General features: G+C 35.3%; 1 protein-coding gene across 1 annotated transcript in view; it reads right to left on the bottom strand.

Moving 5' to 3' along the window:
• The window catches only part of LOC120523616 (cytochrome b-245 heavy chain), a 66,020-nt gene extending 49,252 nt beyond the window's left edge, over positions 1-16,768 (bottom strand). The window contains exons 1-4 of the mRNA XM_039745070.1: positions 16,679-16,768; positions 16,498-16,590; positions 13,297-13,407; positions 2,802-2,886 (exon numbers count right to left, since the gene is read on the bottom strand). Coding sequence (XP_039601004.1) covers positions 2,802-2,886; positions 13,297-13,407; positions 16,498-16,590; positions 16,679-16,723 — 334 coding nt within the window. The 5' untranslated portion in view covers positions 16,724-16,768. The remainder of the gene's footprint in view (positions 1-2,801; positions 2,887-13,296; positions 13,408-16,497; positions 16,591-16,678) is intronic.
• Positions 16,769-17,094: the final 326 nt, after the last annotated feature.

Raw genomic sequence — 17,094 nt, 5'->3', positions numbered from 1 at the left:
TATTTGATGTTGAAATATTTTTTTTAATACTGTCGTTTGTTGGTTGTAATGTGATACTATGTTGATAGTGATTGTTCTTTTAATGGCATTATTTGGCTGATTTTATCATCACTGGTATTGCTGAACACATTGTGAAACTCATTCTTTCTCTTACACCCTCATGCAAGATTTACTGGAGGCCATCTCCTTCTTGGCCACCTTCCAGTGCTGTATCACCACTCTAATCTTCCAATGCTGTTTCCATGCAGTTGGAATGATCTTTTCTCTGCCTGCACATTCACACCACCAGCTGTACCACAAAACATTTACTTGTGGTGAAGGACAACCCCATCTGCACACATCTTTATTAATCGATGTGAACAGGGATCCTTTTTGAGATTTGCCAATGGACAACTTGCCAGGCCACATGAAAGTGTAGCAATTCAGTTAAAAGAAGCAAAAGTTTAAGATGTAGTGTGTACACTCTTAAAAATAATACTTCTTCAGTGGCATTTTATTGTTCATTGGCATTTTATTTACTGGGTTGTGTGGTTCCTCATAAAACTATTGCTTGACAAAACATGATTTCATTCTTGGAATGGTTCTTTGCATATGAAGTTGTTTATTATGCTATGAAGAACGCCCTATGTGTGGAATAAACCTGAAATCTTTAATATATGGTGAATTACCTAGCAGGGCACTAATAGATTAAGAAAACCTAGACTTGACCTGGTTTATTGTATTCAACAAGAGTCTTTTTAAAATCTGGACCCAGTGGGATTTCACAAATCTATTACCATTTCTTCATAGTTATTTACTGTATGGAGCTTGTTACAGATCTATTCTGACTGAAACCTTCATGTGGCTGGGTCTTTTAGAAAAAAAATGGTTCCCCTATAGCATCGATCTGAAGATGCAGTCTGGCATATTTATTTTTAAGAGTGTAGATGAATGCAAAAGTTGTGGAAACTCAAAAAGCAAAGAGATTATGGAAAGTGTAATCCAAAATAGGTGATGTGTGTTAGGAATCAGTTTTTTTTAACAGTTATGTTAAAATTATGACTTTCAAGCAGGTTAAGTTTGCAAATAACACTTAAGTAAGTATAATGCTGGATATCTTACAGTCAGCAGAATCATTACAATTGCATCTAGAAAAAATATACACTTGGGCAGATATGTGGCAAATTAAATTTAATGTAAATAAACAGGTCATAGATAGGAAGAAAATTTTTAAATATGGTTAAAAAATAGTGGATCTAAAACTTGAAAGTACACATTATGAGTCATAATGGAGTCATTACAATCCACATTTATACAGTGAATAGAAGTGCTGAAGTGGGCTGAGGATCTTGGGTTACACAACACACAGTGTCAAGTTGAAACCAGTGGAAGCTTTCCTTAAATTATACAATCCACCACTGAAGTTTTAGGTGGAGTTTTTCATCATCATATTACAGTGCTTCAGAAAGGACATAGATGAGGTGAGAAAAGTGATCATTGTATTGTATTGTAATAATTTCATATAAATCGATAAATTTTTACAAAAAATAGGATTGAAAACAAATCAACCCCCACCCCTAAGTTATAACTTTTCTGTTTAAACGAGTGAGGGTTAAAAGGAGAGGAGATCTTTGTTAATAATCATGTTTTTTAGAAACAGAGGGCCAGAGGGTTGTTCTTGTCCACACAGATTTCTGAATTTGGACTTAACGGAGTCAAGTTTGGAAAAACTTAATTTAGCATTTGCCGATGAATCTTGAAGGATACTAACAGGTCTGAATACCAAAGTTGAAATTGATCCCTCTCTCGTTTTTTCTCAGGGTAAGCATACACACATACAGGCACTGGGACACATTCTCACAAACACGTGATTGTACATTTCCTTGCCTGGCTGCAAAGTGCTTGAGTTGATATGCTGTGTCCTGTGAAGTGCAGTTATTTTATAAATCTCTAATACGTTTTGAAAGTGGGGACTATCTGATTACCATAACAACTAGAAAAGTTGGCATTATAAAATGAATATATGCAGCTTGTGTAAAGACTTTACAGCTACCTTTCAAATTATACAATAACACAAGCCAATATAACCAGCAGAAAAATATTTACTGCAAAATTTTTTTAGAATTTTTAAAAAGTACCATGCCAACAAATTTGTAACAATGTATGTTGATTTTAACTGGCTTTTCTCTGTTTTTTACAAGAAAAAGGTGGCACAGACCCAATCAATTATGTTCTAACAGGAAATAAAAGAGCAACTTGTGCCAATCTCTCCAATGAAGAAAAATAGGGCCTTGAACCACTGTAGCCACCATATTGTTAAAATCTCTTGCAATTAGTTACCCTAAAATTAATTCTTCAGCTTAAACAAGGAAGCACAGATGGAAGCTGGTTAAGAGTACATTTCTCACAACAGTCCAATTTTTTTCTACACATGCAGAGAAGCATAGATTAATATAATAAGTTACCACATAGTGTGGTAGATCACAGTATTTTGAGGACATTCAGATTTCAACTTAATAATATTCTGAAAGAGAGTAAGGGTTATGGTTAGGGTTAGGGTTCATGTCAGATGTTCTTTCTTACTTTTTGCAATTCTTTTGTGTTTGTGTGTGGTGGTGATTGTTTTTTTTTTGTTAGATTACAATATTTTTTAAGCTTCCATAAAATCTTAATTTCTCCTTAAATAAATAAAATGGGAGAAGCATCTGACATTTATAGATAGATAGATAGATAGATAGATAGATAGATAGATAGATAGATAATTCTTAAAGTATAACTAAATTTTCAAAAAGATCAATAAACCAATAAATAAGAATGCTTACCAGTATGAAGTGCTATCATATATGCAACCAATTTATGGAAAGTGAGGTTTCTGTCCAGTTGCCTGGTCACGTTCCTGCTGAAGCACTTTGATTATAAAAAAAAAACAAACAAAAACACACAATATAAGAAACCATTATTACATGATGACTCTTACACTCATTCATTCATTCATTCATCAGCCAGAGCCCATTCAGCAGAATTGAACACAAAATAAGAACAAACCCTGGACTGGACACCAGTACCTCAAAGCAAGTATACAAAGCCATCTTAAAGACTATATTAAACCTACTGCATGCATCATTCAACGTAAAAATATAATACACTAAAATGTATTAAAATAATATACAGTAGCTATTAATGCTTAAAGTGGACTATTAGACGCCATAATTCCTTATGGTGGCAAAATGCAACTCTGCATTGGACTGGTTGAGTTAGGACAATTAATGGATGGTAGATGGATTAATATTTTTACAGTTCAATAACATTGCCATTTCTGTGACAAATTTTGAAATAACCTGCTCCAGTGCAAAATTATATATTGCCAGATTCTGAATGAGTAACATTTATTGTAATTCATTTTAAATACTTTCCAAAACTTTGTGTTTTTTGACCATTTTGAAAAATGCAGCATATTTACACACACTTTGATTTATAGATTCTGATACCATTACAATATATTTATAGATAACATTGCAGTTTATATTTTTCTAGAATTGTGGTTAAGAATTTGTAAAAACATTAACGTATAGCATTGCTTCAGAGACCTCAGGTTGAATCCCCCTCATTCATTGTCCATTAAAAATGTGAACATTTCCTTCTTGTCCGGGTTTAGCTTTTCTTTGGGTGCTCTAGTTTTTCTGCTACATCTCTAACACATGCATGTTGGTTGGCATCACTGAATTGGTCCACTTTTAGGGTGTGTGAATGCAATTTTGCCCTGTTTTGAACTGATGTCTCATACAATATTGGTTTCTGCCTTGCATTCTTTGCTTCTGGATATAGGAAAGAGTTAAAACAAAACTGAGTGTCATTATAAACAATGCTGCACATCCTCTTTCTGACACATTAACACTGAGGACATTCAGCCAATGAATTATTCAACATAAGTGCGTCAAGAAATGCAACCAGGGCTCCTTTATACCAACAGAAATATGTCTGCATAATGTCTCACTGTGACTGGGACTGCCAAGTCCAAAGTTTTCTTTCTTTTGAGTTTTCTTGATTTTTAGTCATTCTGGTGTGTGTTCAGACCATTGTATGTGTGTATTTATTTACTTCCTTACTTATCTACTTATCTACCGATTTAAGTAAAAAAATCTGTACATATTTAATATAAAATAGATAAAGGAATACAAATAATTTTCAGAAAAACAATAGGATTCCAAGAGTTTCAGTAACACTTGTCATATATAATACATTTTGATTTTAGGTTTTCTTTACGGCTAATTATTTTCTTCATTTCATATTTCAATGGCCACCCAATTCCAAATATTGCACACATTAGTTCAAATAAATCTATAATGAACTTTTCACCTTTCAAAAATAGGTTTTTCATATCCCAAAAGAATGGGTTTCTGCTAAACACTAACTACGGTATAGCCTCACACTTCCATTTTTTGTTTACTGTTTGTATTTTTTTTAACGAACTAAGATTATGAAAAGAAATTAAAAGAGGAACCATGTTTCCCTTTATCCCACTTTAATAATTTACGACATGAGGGATGACTGCCATTTAGGTGACACTTATATATTTAATGCACACAAATGCCATACTATATTTAAACAAATACCCACTTAGTGTTTAATTGTCTTACATGAATTTTGTTAACCCCTTCATCACTAGAACAAATAAGTGAATTATGGGCTGTATTAACCACTAGGATATTCAGTATTGTAAGTTGCTTTAATGTCATTGATTTGATAAGATTTAATTTCATGAGCCGTGTTTATTATCTGTTAAATAACACAATATAGTACACATCATGTTTTATTATGCAGATGTTCCGGGCATTTTAAAAGTTACATTTACAAATTATTCAGATCAAAGTATTTTCATCCTTGAGTTTATTCAAAATGTAGTTTCAAGGATTATTACAGGAACTAAGTATGACCATAATAATCCTGTTTTAAGTCTCCACACTGGCTTTCACCTTTAAAATGTATTACAAAACTCTTCTTCTAACAAATAAAGTCATTAATGGCCTTGGCTCCCTTTATGCAACAGAACTTAGTAAAGTGAATATCAGATTTGTTATGATTTCAGAAATAAAACAGACCACTGTAGGAGACGCAAACTTTAGCTTCAGACCCACCAGATTTTTCATATACCAGCTAACGTAAAGCATGTTCCAATAGTCTCAGCATTTAAATCCAGGATGAAGACTCATTTGCGTGGCATAGAGCTTCCAGTTTGACTAGTACTATTACAAATGCCTCAGTTATTTGTCACAGTACAACTGTGCTTGTGTAGGCAGTGGGATGTAATGGTTAAAACTTTGGCATGCAGACACTAAAGTTGTGTGTTCAAATCCTGCTACTGACATTGTGTGACCATGAGCAAGTCACTTCACCTTCCTGTGCTCCAAGTGGAAAAACAAAAGAAGTGTAACCCATCATAAATGCTGTAAGTCTCTTTGGATAAACGTTTTAGCCAAATAATAATAATAATGAAATCATTACCCAGTATTGCTAGAAAGCAGCTGGCATTCAGGGGTGAGCCACACTTCCTTGTTCAGTAGGTCCTTGTGACCCTTAAATGTTGTATTTCTCCCAGAATTCTGTAATGATGTTTTATTTCCTTCGATGCCAAATGTCAAGCTGTTCTGTTAGCTAAAGCTTGATTTTGCTTAATATTAATTATTATTTGCTTCATTTACCAGATGATTTTTCTTTATTTTTTAATGGTGGGGTGGTATTTTCCTTTACTTAATGTAGATTTGTTTTAAAATATTTTTAATTTCCAGTGCTCTTCAATGTTATTTTGTACAGTGCATAGCCCAGAAAGATTATAATATAACAGATTAGCTAATTAGCCCTAAAAATATCTTTTAATTGATAAGCTCACAAATTTATTTTGAATGAACTATATAAAAAGCTTGCTTGTTTTAATTAAATACTGGGAAGGGGTAGTCTTGATTCTCAATACACATCTAGGGACAACCTGGTAAAAAAATATAGAATGGTTAGCAGCTAAACCTTGTCTTTAAAAGCTACACCCGCAGGGCCTCTTCCTAAAACACCTGAACCTGATTCCTCCAGTCCATGCACCATTAAATATGGTGTGTCGACTCTTAAGAATACTCGCTTGGTTTGTTTAAAGAGTTGGGGAAAGTGAGTTATATGATGTTGACTCTGAGCACAAGTGAGGTGGGAGGTGTAGTGTTAAATGTCTATGCAGTGAAGAAGGCAGACGAGTGTGTGGAAAGACCTGAAAAAAATCAGGTTGCCTGCAGGGGTGTTGCAGGGTGGCCAAACAAGGAGTTGGAAGACTGCATGAAGCCCACAACACCCAGCCTGGTCATTAAAATACATGTCTGAATCATTTTATGCTAAATCTGCTTCCAAGAATGGGATGAAATCCTTGGACCCATTGTCAGACTCTATGCTGGTGCAGTGGGTCCTGGGTTCCTCCTGGTGCACTCTAGCTGACCTGAACAACCTGGTTGTCCAATCTCTCCATGGGAAATCAGTCTATTTACAGTATATACCGTGACACCCTGCCTATCGCGGAAGTTACGTTCCAGACCCATCAGGTGAAAATCTGTGATAAAGAAAGACCATATAAATAAACATTTCCTCATAGTTTAAGCCTTAAAATACCCCTCCCACATGCTTTAACACATGTAAACTTGTAATGGCGAGTGACGTTCGCGTAACGCTTTCCTTCCCAAAGCATATCCAGGAGTTTTACCTTCTCCTGAATGGTCAAGGTCTTCCACTGACACTTAGGTTCACTACACCCAGAAGGCTTAGAAGATACAGGATGCTTGGGAGCCATCATAGGGCTTAAAACATAACGAAAAGTTCATCAAAATTTGCTCACAAGAATCGGACCACAAGCAAGGTACGTGATATGCAGAGAACTGAGATGCATCGGGGACCCACGCTCGCTATTCTTGCGAGATTACATCACATTAGCAGCAGCTAATCAGAGCCCAAGAGAATGAAAATCCCGCTCTGATTGGTGGAATCTTCTATTTCAGCCAATAATGGGCCTTGTAAGAAATCATCTGGGTACCGTAACGTGAAACTCTTTGTCTACCGTAGTGTACAATGAACATATATTTAATGATTTACTGTACTATATTGCTTAAATGTTCATTATTTTATATACAGTACATATTGATTTTTTACTGCATCTTAGTCAATATTTACAGTTATGTTACAGTTATAAATTATAATACAGTACATACAGTATTGTGCAAACGAATTCTTGTCTAGCACGCGTAGTTCAAATGAAAAGTGTATGTACATTTCGTTATGAATTGCGACTCTGTCTGTGTATTCCTGTATGTAGCAGTATGTTTATTGATTTACTAGTGTGTTGCTTAAATGTTATGTATACGTTAGTTATTATAAATTATAATATTGTTCAAACGAACTTTTGTCTAGCACATGTAGTGACTGCTGAAAACCGTATGTTTAATTATGAATTGGCTGCAAAGTACACTACAGGTAGGATGTACTTATTGAATTTTTCCGTGATATACCGGGGGCGTGATAGCTGAACCGGTATATAGTGAGGGATCACTGTATTTTCAGAACCTCTTTTTATTGGTACCAGGGGCCTTTTGTATAAAAATTAGCAGGAAATCAAGCACGAACATATGCCCAATCCAAAAAAACAGTAAAATGTGTACGGCAAAAAAAAAAATATCACATTTATAAAACTTTGCAAATGTGCATTTCTATGCAATTTATCCTTTATTTAATCCATATATGTAGCATGCTAATCAACCTCATACATATGCAATCACGATGCTGTAGAACTTCATTGTCTTTGAAATGAGCCTCCCACCTAATGCATTGAGACACCACCGGCTACATTCAAAAGTATCTGGCTGTGCTTTGCAAGTGAACACACAGCGTGATAGCACCTCTCCACTGTGTTCTAGGGTCAGGGAAAAGCATAAGGAGCCAGAGTCTGAGCAGGTAACTGCTATACCTGACATGATTGCTGTTACAATGAATCATAAAGGCCATATAAAACACAAAGAGTTCATCCAGCTATCTTACCAACAAGCCAGCCACTAGTCATCACATCTGCCAAAACTACTTTAGCTCAGAATAAATGAATCCCGGGTTGATCCAGACCACTGAGCCACAACATTTGTCTGTCTCATTTTGAAATCACAGGTGACTTGTGTGTTAATGGAATGTAACTGCTCATGGTTATCAAAAGCAGCTTCATTCTTGTTAGGTGTCCTTATTGCAATATGAGTACAGCAAAGTGCTCTAAATAAATTAGGAAAACCGGACACTGCTACAAATTGTCTTTTCATGTTGGCAAAAACATATTTTATGTATGTACAACCACACCGTACGAAAAATGAATGTATCACCTTGCCAGTGGGTTAATGGCTTCCAGGACAATCGGGCATTATGTGGTAAAGCTTGGCTGTGAAATTTCTGGCCTGTCAGCCAGTTCCCTGATAAATAACAACAGACAGCTAATATAAAATGATGAACTGATAATTAAACAAAATAATTCTTCAGAGAAAATATGCAGCATTGGTCATCTAAAAAGCGAAGTAAAATACAGTTTGTGCATAAAATGTATCACTTTTCAGATGTAATATGTTTATCATGTCAACAAACCTCATAATAACATCTTGGTGATATGCATCATTTAGTTGGTTTGGTTGCATTTTCCTACTTGATCAAGGGACAGAGTTCCTGTAGATATACACGTGTTCTCCTGTCAAGCTTTCTTTTATAAATACCGACATTTCCATGGGAAATTGCATAGCACACATTTCAAGCCTCTTTTTGGTAAATGAGACCCCTTGCCACTGAAAGTTGACAAGAGCATGACCCAAGTCAGAAACACACCAATCAAATGGCACTATCTTCCTTAATACCATATTTGTAAAATCTTTGAGCCTAATAGATTGTGTTTGAAATGAGAAGAAAACCAAGGGGTCTTTGAAGAAAATGAACATGTAGAGACAGTTGCCACATACTTGGCAACCCAGGAAAGAGTCCAAGACCTTTCTTTTAGAAAAAAAAATGCAAAGGAAATGAATGGTGTGTGCTTTTTTACAGTTTAATTAAATTTCATCAAAAGTAAGTTGCTCAGTTTTTACATTTGTATTAACATTCTGCATTAGTTCCTTTTCCCTGTGGAATAATGTGAATGCCTGATGATAAAAGGAGAAGTGAAATTATTTAAAGTTCCTTTATAGTAATCACTTTCAATTTAGACTTAAGTTACCCTTTATATACTATATGTATGTGAGAACTGAAAAAGGAAGGATCCTTTGAAGAACTGTGAAATCTAGAAATATTAAATTTTAAAAGCAACTCAGTGACACACTGGTTAGCATTGCTTCTCACAGCTCTAGGAGTCTGTGTTCAATCGCTTGGCCAGTCATTGTCTGTGTGGAGTTTGTGTGTTATTCCTTGGTCTCATATGGTTTTTAAATTTGTAATGTGGGTTTCTGCCATTTCACAAAGATACCACTTTGGGTTAATTCGAGATTTAAAATTTACTCAGGATGTCTTTGCTGGGAAGTCATTACATCCACAATGGGACCTTAAGCTCTGACCCCACAAAGGTCATGCAAAAAAGACAATTTCCCCTAAGGCATTAATACAGTATATCAAATCAAATCCAATGAGAAGTCAAGCACCCTACTACTACAAATCAAAACCAAAAACATTCATAATTGGTTATTGCTTTGTACCCATGTGCCCAAAGCATAGGCTGTGGTGGCTATGTAATGGAGAAGACAAATGTGTGTTATTGGTTGAAGCATTGGTTTTAACTTTGCAGATACAAATGAACATAAGTTATAGCATCATTTCTTACTTATAGTGCTTTACTCCCTGGTTTAATTCTCTTTCACATCTGTTCTCACAATATTAGAAAAATCTAAACTTTAGAGTACCTGAGCAAATATGACCTATAGGATTAGTTCTTATCACTGAATTTGTCGATTGTGAGAGTATTTAGTCTGTGCTTGTACAGATCTGAGCTCCATTCAGGTCAGTCCCATTCCCATTAAGGATATGTCCCGGTAAAGCTTTAAGTCTTTAGTACAAGGATTAAAGCATGGAGTTTTATTGTGGGAAGACTTTAGGAAAAACTTATCCTTTAAACATAAACCCCTTTATAAATGTCTGATTCTTTTCAATGTGGACCCACGGTTATTTGTTACACCTCTACTGATACTCTCATTTACATATTCTTATACCAAGTCCACCTCATATACTATGAACCACAGGGCCCTCAACATACATCAGATATGGCAAGAGCTTCAAACCCCCAAGAAGCAGTACAAGACATCTGCTGATGAGGAAAAGCAGGCATTGGCAGAACTGCAGAACATCCTGCGGAAGAAGCTGGTTGGATATCATGCAGAGAGATTTCTTTTGTGTCTGGTTCCTGGTGCAGGCGGTCTATGATGCCCTGCCAAGCCCAGCAAACTTCCACGTCTGGGGAAAGAGCGAGACACCATCCTGCCCACTTTGTTCAGGAACAGGCTCTCTAGAACATCTACTTAGCAGCTGCCCTAAGGCACTGGCAAACAGCTGCTACTGGTGGCGCCATGACAAGGTGCTCAAGGCAGTTGCTGAAAGCTTTGCTGCAGCCATCAAGACAAGCAAACTCCTCCATGGCCCATAGAAGGCAGTTAACTTTGTTAAAGCGGGAGAGCAATTCCAGGCAAAGGCAGTAATAACAGGCTTCTTCCATACAGCCTCTGACTGGCAGCTGCAGGCTGACTTGGGAAACCAGCTAAAGTTTCTTGGGCTGACTTGGGAAACCAGCAAATTATAACAACAACACTCTGGCCAGACATGATCATTACATCTGAGGCCTCCAAACAGCTGATCATGCTGGAACTGACAGTGCCCTGGGAAGAGTGTATTGAGGAAGCTAGCGAGAGGAAACGCGCCAAGTACCAGGAGCTGTTGGAGGAGTGCAGGGACAGAGGCTGGAAGGTACTCTATGAGCCCATAGAAATTGGTTGCAGAAGATTTGCAGGACGCTAACTCTGCAGAGTCCTCACATGGTTGGGCATAACAGGAGCTGCCAAGAAAAGGACAATTAAATCTGCAAGTGAAGCCGCAGAGAAAGCCTCAAGGTGGCTTTGGATGAAGAGGGCTGATCCGTGGATCGCTACTGGGATACAAGTTGGGGATTGATCAACCCCGGCTGGGTTGCCTTAGTGAGGGTGTTGTGAGACCCGAAACTCCCGGTGACCTCAGGATACATCAGTAATGATGTGTTCTAGTGTATCCAGGTGATGTTTCTTATATATACTCACCAACCTTTGGGAATAAGCAGTCAACAGTTGCAGTGCATTTGCACCCTGGACTACAGTCCACTACTCTTTTTGTCAGTACTGTCTTCAGACTTGTTCATATGATCTCTGATATTCAAAATTTTTGTGCAAATTCTTTATAAAGTTTCTTTCTAATTATATATTGTTTTATACAGTTTTGAAACACAGTGATTCCAGAGCTTTTTAGGTTGTTTTTGTGTTTTTTGCATTTTAACAATGTTTAAAATGTATTTACATTTTACAGCACTGCCATTTTGTCTTTTCTTTCTGGTGCTGACATTTTGTAGATCATCGGTTTCTGGGGATGTGTTTACAGAAGTTGTGACCCTAACCTTATTGAGGTTTAGAAGCCATATAAACGTTTTATAGATAAGCCTTGAATCACTGTTTAAAAAGGTTTTTGATTTTCCCAGTTAACAAATCTTTACTATTACATTTTTGAATTTGAATTTTTTATTGAGTTTTGGTTTTGACAAAAGAAACTTTGTTTTCTTCCCATTTTCTGATTTCTTCTAATGCCAGTTCTGACTTTTGTTGTTTTGCTTTCATTCTTAGGTTTTTTAAAACATAAAACAGACTTTCGTTTCTGATCTTGGTTTCTCCTGGTACTGTCTGCCTGGGGGGCAGTAGGACTGCCACTGTAACCTTCCTAATGTGAGTATGCTCTCTCACTCACCCTTGATTGACCTGACTGACAAAGGAACCCTCAGCAGTAAAATAGCACAAATGTACAGGCAGGAAAAGCAGCTTTAAGAAATTTGAATCTGTAGGGATTATTCAAATAAATAGTTCCATAAACAAAAGTAAAATAAAGTGTTGCAATAAACACCAATACAACCTTGTGTTCCTAGATAATTAATCTTTCCGGGCTGCTTATTTCTTGCATTACTTTAAGTGTCAGGAGTAACACAGGGGATTCGTGGTTTGACTTTCCTGTCTTTATTTCTTCACTCTAACAAGCTCTTTGACAAATATTACAAAGCTAATCTACTGTAGATGTGATGTGGTCAACCTGTTCCCTAGACAACTTTGCCTTTTTTCAAATTAAGTTTATTGAGCTCATATGCTTCTGAAATTAGAGTTAGAAGACTATAGTAAGGCATCGATGTGTAGCTCAGAAATAAGGGTTATAAAAAGCACTCTTGTGCATCTTTGTAGTAGATGCATTTCCATATCTCTTATAGTCAAACACCACCCCACAGCAGAATTGCTAAAATTCTAGTCTTATGATACCATAGAGCTTTTTACACCTTCAGCTTAAACTGATTATGAAAAATTTCAGGTAATTCTTAAGCAAACACCAAAGCATTAACATATAAGGTACATTTTGCAGCAGTCAAGTAACATAACAAGTGTCACACATATGAGTGCAAATAGGGGACAGCCAAAGGGGTCGATAGCGCGTGAAAAACCTAAAGTTAGAGGATTGGATCAATGCACTAATGCACAAAATACCTGGTACATTGTGCACAAATCCTCTATCATGTTCATGCTTGAAGACTCTCTTCCGGTCCCCACATGATGACCTCAGTTCCGTCCCCCAAATTCCAACATCATCCCTGGCTTCTACAATCAACGTCATTTCCTACCCACTAATTGTACTTCCTGCAAAACCTCCATAAATACTCAATGAATTCATGCTGTGATAGTCAAATGTTTATTATGACTTATTTTGACCATAATCCTTACTGGAATACAACCGATATACAAGGAGGATACTCAACTCTTTATCTTGTCTCTGTGTGTTCTTATTTTATCACACAAGTTATTTTAGCACAGAAAACAAAAATGAAACTTTATAAACATTACAAACAAAATTCAGCTCCTTCCAGAAATTTTCTGCTTCTTCCTCTCACACATGGTTTTATGAATAAAAGCGCGGCTTCGATATAGCTATGAACTGATCCTTATTGTTCTTTGTCTCACACTCAGCAGAAATAACATCTGAACAGTGGAAACAGTTTTAGGCAAAAGCAGATTTTCTTACTTGGCATGATCCACGGAGAAAGGAGAGCAAGTTCCTGCAAACAGGTAGCAAGATGAGCAAACAGTTGAAATTGAGGCAGGCAGCTGAAGCTCTGGCCCAAGACAAAGCATCCTGAAATGGAAAGGAGAAAGTCACCTTTTGTTTGTACATCCTCATTGTTCATCTCTAATATCCCACCAGAATCTTACAGATTAGCCTTACAAACAACTCAAGAAAAAAAATCTGATATATAATCTATGAGATTTCTTAATTTGGCTCATTGTAACAGCCTATTCATTCTAATTACAATAAGAAAAAAATAAGGTAAGAACATCAAATCGTGTCCTGTGTATTTCTACAAAATTACTAAACCCTTGAGATATTCTGTCTTTGGCTTTATTTTGTAATACTAAAATGTACATTACTTAAAGTATTAACCTCTCTAGTGACACAGAAATACTAACTTTATTAGGTATACCTGCATGTTAATACACACAACCTGATCCTTTTGAAGCTGCAAAAAAGTTTCTGGGTGTGTTTTTTTTTCCTTAAAATATATATATTTTATAATTCTTTTAAAAGCTCTGTACCTAGAATACACTATTAAAGTATTAGCGATCTGCTACTAATTCCAACTGGTGATAACAAAACAATTTTTATATTTATTTCTCTGAAAATGTCATTGCAATAGAGACACTATAGAATAATAAAGCATAATTTATTACAAATGCATCTCTCCATCAATATTTATCCCTTTCTCCTATGAACAAAGAAATCACAGGGTTGATAAAGGAGTAATCATTCCAAAGCAATGGCAAATTAATGGAAAAAGAATTAACATGTTAATTGTGTGCACTCATAAGAACCGAAACTCAAAGTATGAACATACACAAATTTTGATAAACAGACTTTGTTTTAACGCCTACTGATATTTATTTCACTTTTTCATCTACGCTTTTAACCATTTCTTGAATGCACTTACTGTATTCCAGTTCATGTTTCGGTAATTACTGGAGCTTATCCTAGCACATCTGGGCTCAAGGCAGTCAACAGTCCCGGATGAGCTGTCAGTTCATTGCAGGTTATGCTCATACATACACCCACGCTAACTCGAGTAAGGCTCATTTATTTACTTAAAGTAATGCACTGTCTTAAGGACAAAAATAGCATATTCCTGTGTACTGTTAGGGTGAGCCATGCTGTATTTTTTTTAGCTTTGATCACTTTCACTTACACAACAACAGTGAAGTAGGTTTGGCTATCAGAAATCAAAAATTTACTTAAAATATTTAACTTTTGGGGAGAGAATGAGTGAAAGAACAAGAGAGATTGCACCCCTGCTGGAGATATAAAATTAAATCGAAAGTATGAGTAATGAGAACATGTTTTAAGAAGACATATTAAGAGTCCTACTTAGGTTTCAAAAAGCCAGAGCCTATCTTAGCAGCAGTAAATTAAAAGTAGCAAGTTGTCAGAAAACACACCCATACTCACTTCTAGTTATAAATCAACCTGTGGTTCAAACATTTTTACATTACATGAGTCACTTTTATGACCCAACATTTTCTATTAAATCTTCAGCCTTTCTTTACAAAATCAGATGCACGGAAGGAGCTAACTATGGATGAATGGCAACCCATTGCAGGTAACACTTTCATGTACACCTAACAGTACACCATGTCCACTCACCCCAGACCAATTTAGAGTTACATATTAATGTAACAAGCATGTACTAGACATATAAGAGGTGTCAGGAGTCAAAAAACCAACATGTACACAGGAACAAGAGTCTACGCTAACAGGGCCAATGTATGGAACACTGCAATTTCCATTTGGGATGCTAAATGTATGCATTTATGAACGTATGTATGCATGTATGTATTATGTATGTATGCTTGTATGTATTATGTATGTATGCTTGCACTGAATGAATGTATGTATGTTTGTATGCATTTATATATGTATTTATGTATGTATGTTTGCACTGTGTGTATGTAAATGTGTTTGCCACATTTGAAGCCATTCCTTGAATGAGGCCTACAGAAGGAACAATAGAAATTAGAGCTGACTGAAATTTGGTGGTGTGCCAGGTGGTATGAATATAATAATGATTTGAATATAGTTAAATAATTAAAAATAGTCAGGAAAAACAGGCAGTGAAATGATCCTATAAAGTATTAGCTGACATGAGGACATCTGTAAGTATGTATATAATTGTGCTTTACAGTCAAATTTGAAAAATAACAATTAGAAGAATAGAATAGCCATTAGAAGCACCAGGAATATCTTGGCTATATTTTTAGATCAATTTAATAGTATCTTGATTTTAAAAAAAGGTATAATTTTCCATCAAAAACTCAAACATTTCCGTGTACAGACCTTTGACTGATAGTGCATGTATATATATATGCAGTATATGTGAGTGTGCATGTGAATGTGAGTGTATAATATGTTTGGATGCAGAATTATTCATCTTAAACTGACATTATAAAGTAAAACAAAACAAAATATTGCATATTCTACATCTGTTTTTCTTCAAAATCTGCCAGCAATTTACTATATACTGTAAATTATACATATATCGTTAAACCTTTAATATAAAAATATTTCTAAAAGTAACTATATAGCCCAAAAGCAAGAAAAGAAATATAATTTTCTTACAGTTTAGATTTTCTTGTACTACATATTTTCATTTTATTTATTCTGTTATTTTTTAGATTTTTTTTCTTTTATTTTCTTTTAGTGAAAGTACTAAAACTTTTGAATCTACTTCCTTTATTATAATGCATTTAAGTGTGATACATAAATATTTATAAAGTATGTAAAATTTCTTATTCAAATATGGGCATCACTGTTTATTTTTAATGATTATTATATAAATATCATTTTTTAGGATATCTTTTATATCCATTCATTCAAAGGTTTAAACTGTGTTCAGAATTTGAGACAATCAATAACTCAAGCAAATTACCATAAGATTATTAGTTGTTTCTTATTTTTGAAAATGCATATTAGGGACAATGTACAGTAGGCTAACATCATTAATATTTAGTCTCATTGACTGGATTGCTTTAAGACTGAATTTCCAATATGACACAGATACTGGTACAGAACATACTATTACCCACTAAGAAGCCTTGTTATATAGAAAAGATTTCTTCTACTTAACTATTGTACTGAAGTAATGGTTAATAAAAGAGAGAAAAAATAAATACCACTTACCCCAGTAAGCTGCCTTGTGTAGTAAAACTTTTTATCCAGGTACACAAAATAGAAATGTTCAAATAGAAATGCATTGATACCAAGCCACACCAACTGGAAGAAACCAAATAATATTTCTAAATACATTCAAAGTACATTATTATCAAGCAAGGTGAAGCTTTTATCTTAATCCACTACTTACAATGACGAAAATGGAAAGCCCCTCATTCACAAACCAGTTGGCCATGATTGAGATTCAAACTGACTTCTGTACTCGACAGATGGAGCTGGAAATATAGCTGTGCAAAAAAAGGAACTGAAAAAGTACCTCTATTGCAATCTCTTCACAAAGGGCAGCTGACTAGCTTTCAGGCTTATTCCTGCAAATTAGTAAACTGATCCCTTTCTGTTGTATTTACTATTTTCTGTTAAAAATGATGTGATCAAATGCAAGAAATAAAAACTAATTAAAAAAAAACTAGTTTGTTTTCTTACAGATTTAAAGCAGCACACTCCTTTATCACTCCTAAATCAGCACTAACAATATTGTGTTTACTATGTTCACAGACAGCATTCTATAACCTAAACCAAAAATGTGCCGATACGATACAAATATTC

Source organism: Polypterus senegalus, chromosome 2 (genome assembly GCF_016835505.1).
Source record: "Polypterus senegalus isolate Bchr_013 chromosome 2, ASM1683550v1, whole genome shotgun sequence".
In the NCBI taxonomy this organism is placed as follows: domain Eukaryota; kingdom Metazoa; phylum Chordata; class Cladistia; order Polypteriformes; family Polypteridae; genus Polypterus; species Polypterus senegalus.
Note: the sequence above shows the minus strand (reverse complement) of the source record. Positions and strands in the feature narration are given on the sequence as shown.